Source organism: Lepidochelys kempii, chromosome 16, assembly GCF_965140265.1.
Source record: "Lepidochelys kempii isolate rLepKem1 chromosome 16, rLepKem1.hap2, whole genome shotgun sequence".
Classification (NCBI taxonomy): Eukaryota; Metazoa; Chordata; order Testudines; family Cheloniidae; genus Lepidochelys; species Lepidochelys kempii.
The window spans coordinates 18,806,526-18,825,630 of NC_133271.1; the positions used below are offsets into that span (position 1 = coordinate 18,806,526).

Sequence of the window (19,105 nt, forward strand, 5' to 3'; positions counted from 1 at the left end):
GCAGGCCCAATCCTTTTGGCCCAATCCTCCAATTTGTCTAGGTCCTTCTGTATCCTATCCCTCCCCTCCAGCGTATCTACCACTCCTCCCAGTTTAGTATCATCCGCAAATTTGCTGAGAGTGCAAACCACACCATCCTCCAGATCATTTATGAAGATATTGAACAAAACTGGCCCCAGGACCGACCCTTGGGGCACTCCACTTGATACCGGCTGCCAACTAGATATGGAGCCATTGATCACTACCCGTTGAGCCAGACAATCTAGCCAGCTTTCTACCCACCTTGTAGTGCATTCATCCAGCCCATACTTCCTTAACTTGCTGACAAGAATACTGTGGGAGACCGTGTCAAAAGCTTTGCTAAAGTCAAGAAACAATACATCCACTGCTTTCCCTTCATCCACAGAACCAGTAATCTCATCATAAAAGGCGATTAGATTAGTCAGGCATGACCTTCCCTTGGTGAATCCATGCTGGCTGTTCCTGATTACTTTCCTCTCATGCAAGTGCTTCAGGATTGATTCTTTGAGGACCTGCTCCATGATTTTTCCAGGGACTGAAGTGAGGCTGACTGGCCTGTAGTTCCCAGGATCCTCCTTCTTCCCTTTTTTAAAGATTGGCACTACATTAGCCTTTTTCCAGTCATCCGGGACTTCCCCGGTTCGCCACGAGTTTTCAAAGATAATGGTCAATGGCTCTGCAATCACAGCCGCCAATTCCTTCAGCACTCTCGGATGCAACTCGTCCGGCCCCATGGACTTGTGCACGTCCAGCTTTTCTAAATAGTCCCTAACCGCCTCTATCTCCACAGAGGGCTGGCCATCTCTTCCCCATTTTGTGATGCCCAGCGCAGCAGTCTGGGAGCTGACCTTGTTAGTGAAAACAGAGGCAAAAAAAGCATTGAGTACATTAGCTTTTTCCACATCCTCTGTCACTAGGTTGCCTCCCTCATTCAGTAAGGGGCCCACACATTCCTTGGCTTTCTTCTTGTTGCCAACATACCTGAAGAAACCCTTCTTGTTACTCTTGACATCTCTGGCTAGCTGCAGCTCCAGGTGCGATTTGGCCCTCCTGATATCATTCCTACATGCCCGAGCAATATTTTTATACTCTTCCCTGGTCATATGTCCAACCTTCCACTTCTTGTAAGCTTCTTTTTTATGTTTAAGATCCGCTAGGATTTCACCATTAAGCCAAGCTGGTCGCCTGCCATATTTACTATGCTAGCTAAAATTACTAGCTAAAATTTGCGCTGTCCCATGGGTGTAGTAATTCATAAAGTTGGGTGGGGGGAGCTGAGAACTTCAAAAATTAGACTGAAACTATTTGAACAAAAAGAGCTGTCCGCTATGCTTGTAGCTATTTCCATCACTTCACATTGACTTACGACATTCTAGGTTTCAGAGTGACAATTCTGAAATCTCATTCTGTCGGTTTTATTTCTCTCTTTGTGCCATAAGTGCAATTATTGGAGTGTGGCTTGTCTGTCTTCAAAACATGCTCTTCCCTAGGTTAAGTGAATGCTTCCTCTTTTCCCACCCACCTCAATATATTGCCGTACTTACAGACTGGTACCTCATACCTCTGGTCTTCAGCATGTATCAAGATCTCCAAGGTGACACTGCATGTACAATGAATATTATGGACGCTACATTCAAGGCCTCCATAGGGCTTTAGCTAGTGCATGAGCTTTATTTGTGTTTTGATGTTGGAGATGTTGTTTTGTATTCAGTTACTTAAGTAGACCAGTTTTATCATAAAGCACCTGGGTTACTTAGCTGGATAGACTCTCTCTGTAATGATTTTAAAGTAGAAGGAAATATGTGGGCTCCATGTGGCAGACTGGCAGAATTTATTAGCTTAAATTATTGCATTTTTAAAGTTGACTTGTCAGTCGTGGAAATCACTCTGTGACTCTGAGTTGATGATAGGTGTAACAACCTGAGCAATTGTGCACCTGTCATAACTTGAGATCAGTTCATGCTCACTTTTAGTTATGGGAGTGCTCCTGCTGCCTTCAGTGAACTACTTGCATGGGGAAGAGGAGCAGGCTTTGGTCCATTGTCTCTATTTTAGATTTTCATACAGTGTGATTCTCTTCTGAAGGACATTGTTGTCAGATACACAACAGAACTACCATCTCAGTATTTCTCTCCTCTTCCATTTTTCTTTACAACCATTGCTCCTTCATGGATTTTTCTCCTTTTCTTTCCTACCCAATAGTCCCCATGCTTCTGAGGCCTCAGCAGTGAACAGTTAGCGTAATATTATTTATAAAACTATAAGTGTTTAAGGTCCTTTGGAAGGGGCACTGTAGTGAGAATCAGGAGACCTGAACTCTCTTCCTTCTGCAACTGAAGTGACTTGCCCAAGATCACACAACACTTCCCTCTGTGCCTGAGTTTCCCAAGGGATAATGATACTAACCCTCCTCTGTACATCACTTGAGATTCCAATAAGAGCTAAATATTGTTTGTTATTGAAATGTTCAAATACCTAGATACCTAATTAAAAATATTCTATAGTCCATGTGAAATCTGGGGTTAAAGTACGGTGACTCCATCCTAATAGGTTGTGTGGGAGAAGCTTATAAATACAGGAGGTGCACAGCTTGGTTTTAATTTGTTTAATCATGAGACGTCCTGTCCTTTTGGTGCTGAGGGAGTGAGGCTGTTGCATCTCCATGAGCTCGTCCCTGCGTGTTCAGCTGTCTCAGGAGTTTCAGCAGGGCAAGGTGGAAGGCAAATGACTTTTAGAAAATACAGTAGTACCTGATGCTGAGTCATCCAGGTGTTAGCTTTGAGAGAGCTCAGAGCATACATACAATTGTAAGTGTAAACATTTGCACTTAAATAACGCTCCTCTTCTTTGCGCTTTAAAGACAGCTTGCAAAACCATAGATCACTTCCCCAGGTACAAAAGGAAGAGGGTGATAAGTCTGACTTGTGGAAGTCACAGGTGGTTCTCACTTGACTGAGCTACTCTGTCCTTTGTGGTTTGAGTTCTGAATGTGAAATGTGTGCTTGTTGCATTTGTTTCCATTTGGGCCTTGCTAGCTTGCACTAATCAGATGGTTTCAGGAAGTCACAGCTTCTAGCCTAGTAATGTTTCTTATGTGAATAAGATTTGTCAGAGGTTGCTGTTGGGTCCAGTTTTATTTAACACCTTCACTGTCTAGATGAGGACATAAACAGCATGTTACTGACATTTGCAGATGCTGCTAAATTGGTCCATTTTATCAGACATCCCACCTCCAGCAGAAGCCAATTCCTGATGCTTCAGAGTAACGTGAAACCCCTGTAATGTATCTGCCTAACTGAAATTAGAGGGTTAAGAGTCCCCCTTTCCTGACACTCGGATAACTCGGTCATTCCTTAAAGCATGAAATTCTTAGTGCAGGACACTAGTTCTTTTTCCCTGCAAAACTGAAGACTGGTCCGGGTCTACACTTTTGTACCGGCTTAGCTTTGTTGGTCAGGGTGTGTGCATGGGGGAAAAACACACCCCTTAGAAACCTAGCTATGCAGACAAAGCCACCAGTGCGGAAGAGGGCTTCTGTTGGTGTAGCTAACATTGTTTGGGGAGGTGGTGTTCTTATACTTGGAGAACTCCTTCTTTTGGCATATGCTGCATCTACACTACAGAGCTCTGCTGGCATCTGCTCAGTAGTGTGCCATAACCTGAGTTCCTGACTGATTGATTGCTCTCAGGGAAGGAAGGATGGACCTTGAAATCTCTATCTCAGGATCTTGTATGCACCTCTTTCTCTGCATGAGCTACAGACCAACTCACAGGCTGGATTTACCTAGCTTTTCCTCTTCATCTTAGCCCTCAATTACTGGAGGCCAGGGCCTTCCCATGTGTAATACTGTCTGTCTAGTCCTTGTGGAGAAGCAGGATCCTCAGAGGTTACTAATGGACCTGCTGTGCTTTTTGTATAGATATTGGCATGCTCCACTGCCAGACTCTTCAGTCTGCGCAAGTAACCCTTTATTGCTCAGGTGGAAGGTGGGCTGTGAATCCATGCACACAGACTTCTCTTCTCAGTCACAAGTTTGAGACATTGGCCAGTAATGGATGTTTCAGAGGAAAGTGCAAGAAATCCCATGGTGAACAAGGATGGAGTCATTTGCTCATAAGGGAGTTTTGTTCCTGATGCACTCAGTTGTCATGAAACATGAGGATTTACATGCTGCTTTATACAAACAAATAAAAAAAATCCACAAAAAACAAAACGGATGTTGTTATGCATGTCCTCATTAACAATATCAATGTCTATCCTTTTTTAATCCCACTAATCTATTATCTTTATTATTTTGTGACAGTGAATTGCAAAGTTAGGTATGCATTGTGTATAAAGATATTTCCATTTTATCAGTTTTCAGTTAGTTGCTTTTGAGTTTCATTGGCTGTCCCCAGGCACTTATGTTATGAGAGAGGGTAATTAGGAGCACCCGATTTACCTTTTCTGTACTATCTGTTATTTTGTATACTTCTGTGACATCTCCTCTCTGAATTGAACAGTCCCAGTCTTTTCAATCACTCATCATACAGAATTCCCTCCATGCCTCTAAATCATTTTGATTGGTCACATTTAAGCCGCCTCCATTTCTGCAATATCCTTTTTGAGCTATGGTGACCAATATTGCAGGCAGTATTCCAAGTCAGGTCATACAGTTGAGATGTAAAATGGCATTGTAATGTTCTCAGTATTATTCTCTATCCTATTCCTTATGCTAGGTTTTATGACCAGTGTTGTAAACCAAGTAGAGGTCTTTGTTGAAGTGTCCTGATGTCCAGGTTCTTTTCTTGTGTGATTATACATAGTTTAGAACAGGGATTCTTACAAGAAATTTTTTGGTGGCCTCAGAGTGCGACCACCAACTCTTGCTGGTGGCTGCTCTGACAATTTTTCCTAAAATATTTAATTAACTTCAGGAAAAGCAAATAAATATGCAGCTATCCAAGTCCAAATCATTGTAATTTATTTATGTAGGTTTTTTTGCAGACAGTAATAATAAAAATAATGTACAGTTGTCTCTATTCTTTACTTGACCTAAACAGAATAGAAACAAAATAAGGTGCTTTGCACAGTCTTGTCTTTTTGTTGGTTTCTTTTACTTTTTTGGCTCCCCCCCCCCCCCCGTTTTTTTTAAAGACTTGCTAGCTAGTAAGGCTGCTGCTGTGAAAACTGTTATTTGTATGTATCACTTTTCACAGCAGACTTACTAGTTAGCTGGGAGGCAGTGAAAAGTGATATTAACGAACATACAAATATTGCTTTTCACAGGAGACTTATGCAGCCCCGCGGGGCAAGCCAGAGGACAAATTAAGCTGTGGATGGAGAGGAGGGTAGGGAGGCAGTAGGAGCCTGGGGGGGTGGGAGGGGAAAGACCCCAGGACTGGAGCTCGAAGCCTGATGCCCTGCGGCCGGAGCCTGATGCCCACCACTCCAGGGCTGAAGCCGGAAGGTGGGGAACTCTCACCAGCTGCCTGCTCCTCTGGCATTTGTGGCTCCAGTGGAGGTCAGGAACCAACCCCTGCTGGCAGCCCCGGGAGAGAAGCCACTGCCCTCCTCCCTCCCGTCCTCAATCACTACCCAGGAGGCTGTGGCCGCAAGAAAAGCCTCTGGTGGCCGCATTTGAGAAACGCTGGTTTAGAACTTGGTGGTGTGTCTGAAAGTAATTGAAAGTGTGCAATACCTTCCATAAATCTGTTTGCTCAAATGAGGCATGCTAACTTCCAGGTATTCCATCTCTATTGAGATGCAGTGAATTAAACCTCAGCAGCTCAGTCTTCCTCATACAGGTGCTCACAAAAAGCCCACCAGACACTTCTGTATGGCAAGAATGTTGCTCATTGGCTTTGTTTTCAGCCCAGAGGTTTCTCGGCACCAATAGATCAAGCTTTTAGTGCTGGCACTTTCATGACAAGTTCCCCCCCACCTGGGGAAATTTCCTTACTAGATGACATTTCATCGCGATGTCCGATCATTTGGGGCAAATAACCAAGGGAAAGGATGGGAGAAGCAAGTACTCGACTCTCGGCCTGTTTTGATAAGTATAAAGGAAAGTCAGTCGCGATCAGAACTACTGGTGGCCCACACCTCAACTTCAGTGTCTTGCATGTTCTGTGATTTAAAGCAGCATCATTACCTTAGTTGGGTAGAACATGCTCAGTGGAATGGGAAGTAGGCAGCACTGATGCCTGGATGCTGAAGGCCGTGTTTAAGGCTGGTTGCTGGCTAGATTGCTGGCTGGTACAGCACAGGTTTTCATCTAGTGATCTGAGTTTGGTGTAACTGTTTGAAGCCTGGGGAGCCCTGATTTAGACAGACATCTAACAGAGTGTTCTGTTTCTGTTGTGACACTCGGATTTTGTAGTCTATTATTATCATTTATTATTTGTATTACAGAAGTGCATAGGGGCCAAGCAAAAGTAGGGGCCCACTGTGCTAGTCATTGTACAAATACACTAATAGCCTCTGCCCCAAAGATCTTGTGATTTAAATAGACAAAACACAGAGGATAAAGGAAAGGGGTATATAACACAGATATAATTATTTAATTGGCTTCTATCGTCTTTCTGAGCAAGACCATCCAATAAAATGGCTTTTTTTCCCTCAAGATTAGATATTAGAGTAGGGAAATGTGGGTGTTTTGAGATCTTGAGTTCATTGTAACTACTGTATCCTACGTTAATGGCCCCAAGCAGAGGCCAAAGTAAAGGGCTATAGTCAGGCAGCCAGCTTTCAGGTGTTGCAGTCAGCAGGTGCCAGCTGGCTGCAGCATGGGTTTTAATAACCATACCGGAGGGTAATTCATTTCTTCATGTGTTTGGATTTTATATGGGAGAGCTTCAGTCCACCAGGCTGGGAAATCTTTTAAGATGCCCATCTGGATCCCAAGTCTGTCTGTCTGATTGGAAAATACAGTTGTCTCAAGGTAGCTTTTGGAGTTACAGCCAGGTGCACTCTTTTCCAATGTACAGCAGAGGACCCAGCTGGGTGAGCAGAACCAGAAGAAGAATTTAGCAGGGTAAGTGGGCAAAAATACTCAGTTTCTATGGCCTTTGCACAGACCTTAAGGTCTGAGGGTCGGTGTTTGTCTTCCGTCTTAGATGGAATGCCTGTCAGTTTTGTTCAGATCAGCAGCTGTCCTGTAGCAGGGTCACTTACAGTAAGAGGGGAGGCAGTGTGGTCAGTGGTTACAGCAAAGGTCTGGATGTTAGGAGAATGGGATTCTGTTCCCAGTTCTGCCATTGGCTCGCTGTGTTACCTTGGTTAAGTCCCTTCACCGCTCTGGGCCCCTATTTTCTGTTCTGGTTGCATCCGATGAAGTGAGCTGTAGCTCACAAAAGCTTATGCTCAGATAAATTTGTTAGTCTCTAAGGTGCCACAATTCCTCCTGTTCTTTTTGCAGATACAGACTAACACGGCTGCTACTCTGAAACCAGGGTTAATGATACTTAGCACTTTGTAAAGGTTGTTTTGAGATCTCAGCTGAAAGTCGTTACAGTAAGTACAAAGTACTCTGTAAATGACAGGTTTCAGAGTAACAGCCGTGTTAGTCTGTATTCGCAAAAAGAAAAGGAGTACTTGTGGCACCTTAGAGACTAACCAAGTGAGCTGTAGCTCACGAAAGCTCATGCTCAAATAAATTGGTTAGTCTCTAAGGTGCCACAAGTACTCCTTTTCTTTTTACTCTGTAAATGTCACTTGTCGAGATTCTGACTGTGGTTGCTCCATAAGGCTTGACAACAGTCTTTTCCTAGCATGCGCCTAAGTTCTCTGCTTTGAAGTGGTTGTTTGTTTCTCCTTCATCCTTTTTAATGATACGAGATGTGATCAAGAGGCAGCTAAGACTCAGTTACATAACTCGTTGCTAGGGTTTCTCTTTGGCAGATCTACCCTGTTATCTGTTTGCATGCTGACTTTCAGGAACGCAGGGTTTTTCTGTTAAGCAGCCAACTCCCAAACCAGTGAATATTTTCCCCCCCCACCACTATTACCATTTTAAAATTCTAAATGGGTTTGAAAAACATTATTGCTCTCATTAAAGTGAAGGATTGATACCTAAACTGCAGAGTGGACAGGTGTTTAGCAGACTTCCACCTCAGAGGGTTTTGCTTTAATACACCTCAATCCTGATCTCCAACACGCCTGCTAAAATAGTCCCGGGATCCCACAAAGCATTGCTAGTACACCACAGTCCTGATTTACAGCATTGCCTCTTATTCTACTCCAGTCACAGGGCTCCCTACAGCTCTGCCAGAGCAAACAGAAAATATTATCCTCAGTCCAGCACCATATTGCCCTCCACACTAATCAGGACACAATTCTCCTTTCATCTTTCATGCCTGTCCTACTAATAAAATACTGTGGAAATAAGGGAGGGATCATTGTTTTCTTTGGCAAAAGATGAACGTCTGAGAAAATACTGAACCAGAGAAGGTGCCAGAGATGTGCCTGCTATGCCAAAGGAGAACGTGTCCCAAGATTGTCTTTAAGCCTCATTGTCTGTGCAAGGCCCCACCCTGCAGCCCCATCAGTCTGTCTGTGAGGACTGCATGGGACTCCTTTCAGAGCATGTCATTATTCATCGATCAGCCAGTGGAAGTTGTTGCTGAGTGGTACCAAATTCTTCCCACCTTCTTGAGACTAAGTGTGCTGAGTCCAAAGCTCCAGCCTAGGATTTAAACCTGGCAGCACTGTCATTCAGCCTGTAATGCCAGTTTTATTGGTCACAAATTTGCTTCCTGGCTGCTGCTATTAGATATGCTTTGCCAGCCTAGAGGCAAATGGCAGCACAGTATCAAACTGGTTGTGTTCAATGTGTGTGGCCTATGCTTATTTTGTATATAATATGTGGTGAATTTATCCTATTACCTAGAAATAATGTTTGATAAGGGATTACTAGTGGAAGTTGTTGCCTGTGGTCAGAGGCTAGTCTCTTTCAGAACTAGTGATTACTTCATCCGCCTTGTCTCTCTAATATCCTGGGACCAACATGGCTACAATAATGAGAAAGTTAACATTTTTATCCAGTAACTGTGTTTATGATCAGCTTTTCCATACTAACCCTTCCACCTGAGTTGTTGTTTGCCAGATTTGTTATATTTTGTGTTTTGGTTCCAAATTGTAGTTAATTAGTTTTAGTGGCAATTATTGCTTTGGAAGAATCAATTTAAAATTACCATGGATTAGCACCTCTTCAAATTCCCGCATCTCCATCTGCTGCCTAGGAAGGAGGGTACTCAGACATCAGGGGCTGGTATAAAAATGGCTCAAGAGAAATGGGTTTTGACTCTTTAAAATGCATATAAAAAGACAGTTTATCAATTATTCTGTCAGCTCTGAAAGCACATTATAATTGCATTTTCTCTGTAGTCACTTTAGATTATTAGAACAAAATATTAAAATTATATATGTACTTTCCATAATTGATGCTATTTGTTTAATTTGAACTCTGAACTCAGCCTGGACAATGTAACCTAATATATTTCTGTCAAATCAGCAGTCTCTGATGATTTTCACTTTTTGTCTCTCGTGCAGTAGAACAAAGCTGCAACATTAAAAGTTCCAAACACTGTAGAGGAACATTTTAAATCCAAAAGAAAAGAAACCAAGCCTGTTTTCACTAGATATTTGGCTTAGTTTTATTGTTCGTTTTAAAGATTACTTCACTGATCTTAAATTTTATTAAATCTAAGGGTCTAGCTTAACTTTTCAAAATCTGTTTCTTTTTGCAAAACCTCAATTTGTGGCCTAAAATTAGTCTGACAACATCACTAACGTCCATTAGACTGGTTTTCTGGGTACAACATCCTTCCCTGGCAAACGATAGACTTGATCTAATGAACCTTTTTGCTCTCTTACATTTTATGATTCTCACTAAGCTAAATCGATATTTCAAATGCACAGAGAAATATCTTTTATTGGACCAACTTCTGTTGAAAGCTTCTCTCTCTCACCAATAGAAGTTGGTCTAATAAAAGATACTACCTCACCCACCTTGTCTAACTTTTTTGTTGGTTTTCTTTAGTAGTTCTGATACTTAGGACACTTCTGAAGTAGTAGACTTCATTTTTAAGGGAAGGCTTCACTCTTGATTGTCTCTTCCTATGTTCTTCTACCAAAAGTAATTAATCTCTTTCAGAATGTGACTGTTTAAGAAGGTACATTGTCAAGGGGTGGTCACTGGGCACATGTGCATTGTAGGAAAAGTGTGTTCCTGGAGTTGTATATCTTTATCTTAATAATTACTGATGTGTTTATTTTGATGCAAAAATCACCTTTTTACTTCAAAAAAATTTCATGAACTTGAATGTACTTAGAGTTGCTTATAGAGTTTTCTAAATCTTCCATAAAGATTTGAACTTTCAGTTATGTTGCTTATTCCTCATGTCCTTTCAGTGGTGTTCAACTGATATCCTTAAACCTTTTGTAATAAATTCTCTTGAAGCCCGAAAGCTTGCACTGTATACTCCTGGGGGAATTCTGCGCCAAAAAAATTAAAATGCTGCACACAATATTTTAAAATTCTGCATATTTTAGTTGTCAAAATAACACTACATAATCACGCCAGTTTCAGTTATTGTGGTAATTTATTTCAAAATACCTGTCCGCAAGTATGTCTGTAACAATACACAGACGCACACAATTTCCCCCAGGGGTAGAGAGTTAAAGAAACGCCTGTGACAACCCAGTTCCTGTTTCTCTGCCACCTTTCTGCCCCGCCCCGAGCCCAGCATGGGGGGGCAGACACCCACAATCCCTCCCCCCCTTGGGGTCCCTCCCAGCCAAAACACCTGAACCCCCTCCTCCCCAGAGCCCAACCTCAGGGCCCCCCCGACACCTGAGCCCAGGGATCCAGAAGGAGAAACAGCCTGATGGTCAGTCCCAGGCTTGCACAGAGTTTCCTGTGTACCACCCTTCTCCTTCCCTCAGGGCAAGCTTGGAACTGCAGCTGCCAGGAACCCTCTAGCTCCCTCTCCCTCCCCCCAGCAGCCCATTTCTGTGGGGAAAAGGGAATTCTGCATGTACAACGTGAATTTCTTCAGAATTCTGCATTGTGCAGAATTCCCCTGGCGTAACTATAAAGTGAGAGATTAAAGTGTCATAGTTTATCTTGTTTCCCACTGAGTCCTAGCGACTATCATGTTGGATATTTTGTACTTTCACTTATCAAAGGATAAATAATTGTTCTGATGCTTTTTCCCCGACTCTCTCTCATTAAAAGGCAGATCAGAAGCGGCGCACAGAAATTTCCTTACTAGATGACATTTCATCGCAATGTCCGATCGTTTGGGGCAAATAACCAAGGGAAAGGATGGGAAAAGCAAGTACTCGACTCTCAGCCTGTTTGATAAGTATAAAGGAAAGTCAATAGAAGCTATCAGAACTACAGGTAAGAAATGCCAGAGACAAGCTAGTCAATGTGTCTCTCGTAGGGTGTGTCTTCACTGCAGTGTTCACTCAGTTGACTGGCACCTGCGTGTGAGCTGCCACACTACAAAGCCAAACTTGAGTTAATATGTCCTCCCTGGTGCTACACTCACCTGTGTATGTCGCTACCCGTGGTTCTTTGCTACAGTAATCTGCTGCACTCTGATGGTTGCATGTAAGATACAGGAGGCAATTGTCCCGCTCTACTCAGCGCAGGTCAGGCCTCAGCTGGAGTGTTTTGTCCAGTTTTGTATACCACACTTTAAAAAAGATGTGAACAAAGAGGGAGAGTCCAGAAGAGAGCAACAAAAATGATAAAAGGTATAGAAAACCTGACCTATGAGGAAAGGTTAAAAATATCTGGGCATGTTTAGTCTTGAGTAAAGAAGACTGAAGGGGGACTTAATGATAATCTTCACATTTGTTAAGTGCTGTTATAAAGAGGATGGTGATAAATTGCTCTTCATGTCCCTGAAGGACAAGAAATAACTGGCTTAATATGCAGCAAGGGAGATTTAAATTAGATATTAGGAAAACCTTTCTAACTCTAAGGATGGTTAAGTACAAGAATAATTTACCAAGGGAAGTTGTGGAATCCCTGTCATTGGAGGTTTTTAAGAACAGGTTCGACAGACACCTGTCAAGGGTGGTCTGGGTATACTTAATCCTGCCTGAGCACAGGGGACTGGACTAGATGACCTCTTGAGGTCTCATCCAGTCCTGTATTTTTATGGTTCTTTCCCAGTTAGTTGTGGGAGAACTTGTTGGTTCTTCGGGCACATGGGGGAATTGTGGGAAGGCATTGGGGGACTATCAGCACTCAAGCGGGTTAGCCTGTGTCCTCACTGCAAAGTGAACAGGTTACCAGTTTGGTTAAAAGCCTCACTCAGGTTTTAGTGTACGCCCTAGGACAGCTAGCCCAGGATGTAAACCAAACTAAACTCTGGCTAGAGGTTTTTTTGTGTGGATTGGAGCTGGGTTAGGAGCCCGGGTGAACTCTGCAGTGAAAACATACCAGAAGTGGGGATATTGAGGTCAGAAAACTGAAACTAATAGGCTGGGTTTATTCTGAACTCAGTGTGGGATGGAACAGTAGACAGAAGGAAGATTATTTCAATCTGGTTAACTAGGTCTAGCGGTTAGAGCAGAGGGGACTTGGATCCAGGACTGGTGGATTCTATTTCTAGTGCTACAGATGTGTGGCCTTGGACAAGCGACTCACTGTCTCTGTGCCTTTACCTAGCTGTGAAATAGAGATGATAATTCTGTTTACCTACCTGATTATAGGTGATGAGACATAATGCACTGTTTGGAAAGCACTGTGAGATCCAACAGAAAGACTGGTTCAGTCCCAGCAAAGTTAACTGAGCCCTTCTTCCTGCTGGAGAAGATAAACTTGATGTTTTGTGTGGTTTTCTAGGTGAGGTTTTGGGATAGAGCTTTAAATAAAAACCCAAGGCCTTGTCTGTTCTGCATGGTTACTAACAATCCCAGGACACTTTCCATAAGAGGAAGTTTTTGCCTCTGTCCTTGGCCAATATCTCCTGTCTTCCCACTGTTGTGTTTAGGTTACATGCCAGCTGATTGTCAGTCCACCACAGAGGTGACAGCATTGCAATGGTTCTTTTGGAGGAGAGAATCTGAATAAATATGAAGTACTAATATTATAGAAGTGCATATTAGCATTGCTGTTGCAATGTGATTCTGCAGTTTAGGATCTGATTTTACTCTCATTAAGTAGTACCTTACTTCTATTCATCCCAATAGGACTATTTGAGGGGTAAGGCACTAATTGAAGTAAATGAGGGTGGCAGAATCTAGCCCGTAATGACTTGCTGTCCCTCTCACCAGTTATTCCTAGACATGGCTTACAGAGTCTTGGGAAAGTTGCTGCTGCCCGGCGCATGCCACCTCCTGCAAACTTGCCAAGCTTGAAGTCTGAGAACAAAGGAAACGACCCCAACATCATTATAGTACCCAAGGACGGTACAGGATGGGCAAACAAGCAGGATCAGCCAGACCAAAAGAGGCAAGTGGAGCAATTCTTATGCTAAACCTTCTTAAAGAAGAAACAGAAATTATACTAGATCATGCTGAGCATTCTCTTTGGGCTTTACTAGTGACCTCTCCCCAGGTGGGATTGGTTACGATGTAGATTTAAGAATACTGTTGGGCTACTAGATCCATGGAGCCCTGCGTGTATACAATATTCGTATCTGAATCCGATCTGCGGTCTGCAAACATGGTCCGTGGATATTCCACAGATTCTGAGGGCTCTTTTCATTCCTTTCAGCAGGAAGCACTCTGAATCAGTACTGAGCCAGTGCACACGCTTCATATGAGGGGCCACTGTATTGCGAGAGCTGATTGTCTCTTTTACCCCACCTAATCTCCGTTGTTCTGTTGTCCTTTCCCAGTTCCAGTGTGACGGCTGCACAGCCGCAGGAGTCGCTGCCGCAGCAGGGTTTGCAGAAATCTGTCTCCAATTTACAGAAGCCGACACAGTCAATCAGTCAAGAGGTAGGTGCAAGTGGCGCTGACGACGGCTCCTCAATTTTTCCCAGGCCCATGCAGCCTAAAGATTGACCGATCATAGTTCAGAGAGCAGCTCCCAAATAATCAATTTTGTTAACAATAGTCTGTCTTGACTCCAAGTTACTGTGCCTCTGGAATGTTCTGCTGCTGTTAAATTATCAGTCTAGGCATATTCCTATATACCTTACAAATCTGTAGGAAGTGGTTAGCTGAAACGTAGGGAAAATGGCTGAAATATAAGGAGCTTGATTTGCATTTGTTAAGGCACTTTATTTTGGTTCTCATTTAAAGGTAGTTAGGTGAGAACAGATCCAGTTGCTACTTCTAGCGAAAGGTTTCACTTGATAAGAAGTGATTTGGTTGCGCGTAACAAACAGTGAGTCTCAGGGCCTGAAAAATCCCCTGACAAGTGAGACGTTTCCCCTGTCAGTGAACGTTCTGACCTAACCCATCTATAGCTGCAGAATTTAAGCTTCTACTGTAGCTAAAAATTCCAAACCTGTGAGATTTTTGGAAAGTCAGGGCAGGAGAAGGGAGGGGGTTGGCTGTATATGAGAGAGTGAAAGTCTTCCAAGCATAAGATTTGGCGTAGAAGGCAGCTGAAAGATGAGTGGAAGAATGTGTGGGAAAAGTGGCAGAGAAGGGAGACTTTGGCTGAGGAACAGACGGGGAACAGGCAGAAGAAATAGACAGGGAAGCCAGTGAAAGTATCCAAAGCAGGAGATGTCAGGGTCGGAGCGAGGAAGAGGATTTTAACTGCAGCATTTTGGATAGATTGGAGTGGGGGAGTTGCAGAGAGGAAGAGGTGGTAGTCTCAGTTGGGGCACTAGCAGGATCTAGTAACATCTGGCTGATACAGAGATCTGACCACGATAGCATTGTCTTGTTTTACTTTCACCCAGAAGCTGAGGAACTTTCACGAGGGTCTCCTGATCTTTTTCTTTTTTCAGAGCACAAATTCAGTGCCAGGTGGACCAAAGTCATGGGCACAGCTGAATGGAAAGCCAGCAGGACAAGAAGGTGGTGAGTATGATTATGAATAATGGAGCAAAGTACGCGTACACTGCTTTATTAACACACAGGATGAGGTCTCTTCCATGATGCACTCCCAGTCTAAGGGCTTGTCTAGACATAGGTAAACTTGCACTAGTATAACTACAGTGAGGTCATTATTGTCTATGCTGCTAATGGCTTCTGCTTGACTGAGGATCCTGAAAGCAAGGTAACATTTTTAGCAGAAAAATTAACTCCTTAAATTGGCATCTCAGTTTGATTGGGAGTATTGCTGTTTTTATACAAGATGTAGGTTGTAGTTGCCATGAATATTGATATTTAAGGCTCAGAAAGAATAGCAGTAGGCCCGTGGCACTGAGCTTTTAACAGACCAGGAGCCACTAGCTCTTCAAATAAAATTGCAGGGAGTGTCTAAAGAATTAAATAGATTTAGAATGCAAAAATGGATGTAACAAGCTTATGAAAGCTGTCTCAAACCTCAGTCATCAAAGCAGAACTTACACTTGCCTAAAGTGACTACCAGCACAAATACGTATTTAACCTTTGTATCTTTTTTTTTTTAATTGCCACTTTCTTTGAGATTGTTGCCATATGGACCCCATGTAGGGTAGGTTTTAAATCTGTGGGCCAAATAAGTATCTCCTAGAGAACTGTGGTCAAACATTGCCCTCTAAGAAAGTGCTAATGTGCTTTGAGAACTCAGTGTAGATCAGGCCATTGTTAAGATACATTACTTAAACCTGCGGAAAGAGCTACATGCAGGGCTAAGAAGAGCTTATTTAGAGGATAATTGAATCATAGAAATCAGGCTACAAAGACTTATTAGGTCATCTTGTCCTCTGCACCTGTTCTGCAACTGCTTTGAGCAATTGCATTTACAGTCTAGTTAAAGCAACAGTTTCCAGTATTAACAAGGATTGAGATCTTTGCCCATTTGCTCATTTATTTTAGTTATTGTGTCTTCCTTAAAGATGTCATTTTTGTTGAAGCATTGGGGGAAGGGGAGAATTTTGTAAATCTGCTGTACTGTAATATGGTATGTGTGTTATGAATTGGGGTGTGAATGCAGAAACTGTATGTATTTCCTGTCCAAAGGAATCTTCAGGGAAGGATGTTTACACTGCATTGCAATTATCCCAATGCAGTGCATGCTGGGGAATTAGGTTCCATGCCGTTGGTACTGGCACACAAATAATCCTTCTGTTGTGCAGCATTATCTGTTTGGGAAAAGCTTGCTTCCCCATCCCCCTTGCTGAGTCATAATGTAAATCTGTCCTGAAAGATGCTAGTCAACCTTAGCTGTTCATGCTATTAGAAGTCTCACTATTCAGACAGATCAGTGCAATAATGCAGTACAGCTAGGAACTCTGGTACTATAAATGTTTCAGTTGTAGCCCATGTTGTACATTATAAGACTGATAACTTTTGCCAGATGTTTGTTTGGAAATGCTACATATAGTACTTTTTTATGTATAACTTTTTAAACTGGGAAACGATTCTCAACTATGGGATGAAGAACTACGAATTTGATCATGCAAGATCCTATGCTGTGAAACAAAATTTATGAACATGTTACAAAGTAACATTTTTTTAAAACAGTCTCTCCAGAATTTAAAGGGACACTGTTAAAATAGGTTATGCGCTAAATTTTGGTAGTCTGTAAATGTTTTTTGTGCTTTTACAAAAAGTGATAGAAATATTTTCTTTAAACTGATTTTCAAAAAAATTGTAAAGAAAATGGTAGGGTGGATTTTGTTTTGGCTTTTTTATTGGTTTTGGGTTTTTTTTTGTTTTTTTGTTTTTAATTGACATATCCTTTCCTTTATTGGAAACATGAACACAACAGCACTGAATTAATGTATGAGTTCCAGAAAGTGAAACTGAGTAAACAGGCCAATTCTGCTTCACTCTTTGGTGCAGAAATGGCAGAGATCTTCCGGTGTGTTTAATAAACACAGGTGGGGTGTGTAACACAATTTTGAAATGGACTTTTTATTTGGACTGTGCCCCTTTAGTGCAAGGAAACAGTTATCAAAACAAAGCACACACTACTCAACAGGCTCAGGATTTCTGTGCGTTAGTTGCAAAATGACTTTCTGATTAAGTGTTTTTTAATATTGTGTATGGTTGTAATGCTGGCAGTCTTCTTCTACGCAGAGTAATTTTGCGAATGGGTTTAGGATGAATTGTGGTGCACTGCTTTCTACTCACCATTACATCTTTATAACAAACAAAAAACCATCTTAGAGTTGCATTTTATGATAGCTAGAAACTTAGCAGGGTAACTCTCCAGGAAGAGCAACTGAAGCCGGGCAGATTTGGTCAGTGATCTGTATCTTAATGCTATGAAGGAGGGCAGTGTATATACCACATTGTAACACTTGACACTTATTTATAACTTCTCACAGAGAACATTGCAGGGAGCATAACAACATAATTCTGCAGTGGACAAATAATAAAAGTTGGAGGATTCTGAATATAAATGTTGAGTGCTTCATAGCATTTCTGAAGTGAGCTTGCTGCATTTTCATTTCCAGTTCAGTGTGAATGAACATACTGGACACAAATAATCAGGGAGCTGCACAACTTTAATTAGTTTTGTTGAACACAGCAATTTAAATGAAACCCGTGCCTTATTAGTGGCCAGGTACTTCAGTATGGACGTGTGTTGTCATGTTAGCCACAGCCAGGCATGTCATTAACTAGTTAGCAAATGCTGAGACAGGCAATAATTTGTGTTTGTCCTAGAAACCGAGATTTTCTTGAGAAACGTTTTTGTGCTATGGTTGGTTCCTAGGTGATCACAAATGAGGCAGGGCTGTTGCAGGGCAGAAAAGCCTTGTTCTATCTGAGTTGTGCTCTTATTTCCTCGACAGGTTCAAGGGCCTCAAGCCGACTGTTATCCTTCTCTCCCGAGGAATTTCCGACGCTGAAAGCAGCTGGCGAGCAGGACAAGGTTGGCAAAGAAAAGGGCGCCTTAGATCTGTCGTATGGGCCAGGACCAAGCCTCCGCCCCCAGAGTAAGTTAATGTCAGCATATTGCTTTCCTGCCAGCCAGCCACAACCCTTTAGATCACTTTGGAGAAATGTCCATCAGGCCAGTCTGCAGTAGTTTCAAATGCCTCCTCTTCCATGTTGTCTGTCAGTCCTACAAGCCTCTATGGTCTGCTTGGCTCAGCAAATAACGACAGAATCTTGGGGCTGAAATTGGGTACCTGAGTTCTGCAGGACAGGCAGCTGAATATTTACTGTCATCTGCCTAATAATGACTTTAAAATTGCTCTTTGTGTGAGGGAAGACAGTTATGTTGGGCAGTGGGACACAAATGAAATATGTTTGGTTGTATCAGTTCTGTTCCCTAATGAACATTTGTCCCTAGCACAAACTATCACGTAACTGTAGCAGTACTTTTGATAGGAAATACCCACTATTGGGATAGCAGAGATGTTGTAGGTCATTATTTGGGCGCACTGATAGCTAGGTGCATGTGTAAGTTTGCACAGCCACTGGTGCAGCAATTCCTTAGTAACAGTGGATGCTACCAGTCTCTTCTATGAAATGTCTGTACATTTTTCATTGATTTGTTCTGTCTCTCCTCTGACTTTAATTACGAAGCCACCAGGTTATTCTGAGTCTGGAAACACTTTGCTTGATGACCGTCTACATGTGCCCCCACACACACTCACACATGTATTATTTCATTTTCAGATGTCACAAGTTGGAGGGAGGGCGGTGGGAGGAACATTACCTCTGCCACATCTCTGACCGCCTCCCCTCCTGAGCCGGGCAGCAAGACCTCTAGCGCAGGAGATGGAGCCCCCTCCTCAGCGAGTGCCAGCGACTCTAAGGAGCCCTCTCTCCGCCCGGCTCAGCCTATACGTAAAGGGGCTTCGCAGTTCATGGGAAATGCATATCATCCGCCTACGTACCATGACATGCTACCTGCTTTTGTGAGTCTCTCCGCTCCCACAAGCTCTGTATGCACGTCTCTTTCTCCCTGATTGTAGGGTGTCACCGTTCCCACCTAAAGGAATTAATAGTGTGTGAGGGGGGAAAATGTTATGTTTGACTCTGCTAGCAGAGGCACTAAATTTCCAGACCCTCCCCTCC

General features: G+C 42.7%; 1 protein-coding gene across 8 annotated transcripts in view; it reads left to right on the forward strand.

Moving 5' to 3' along the window:
• Positions 1-19,105, forward strand: part of PRRC2B (proline rich coiled-coil 2B) — a 69,811-nt gene that overhangs the window by 7,901 nt on the left and 42,805 nt on the right. For all 8 annotated transcript variants that reach the window (XM_073314719.1, XM_073314720.1, XM_073314717.1 and 5 more), the window contains exons 2-7: positions 11,241-11,408; positions 13,298-13,475; positions 13,864-13,966; positions 14,932-15,004; positions 17,872-18,015; positions 18,704-18,945. In XM_073314719.1, coding sequence (XP_073170820.1) covers positions 11,294-11,408; positions 13,298-13,475; positions 13,864-13,966; positions 14,932-15,004; positions 17,872-18,015; positions 18,704-18,945 — 855 coding nt within the window. In that variant the 5' untranslated portion in view covers positions 11,241-11,293. The remainder of the gene's footprint in view (positions 1-11,240; positions 11,409-13,297; positions 13,476-13,863; positions 13,967-14,931; positions 15,005-17,871; positions 18,016-18,703; positions 18,946-19,105) is intronic.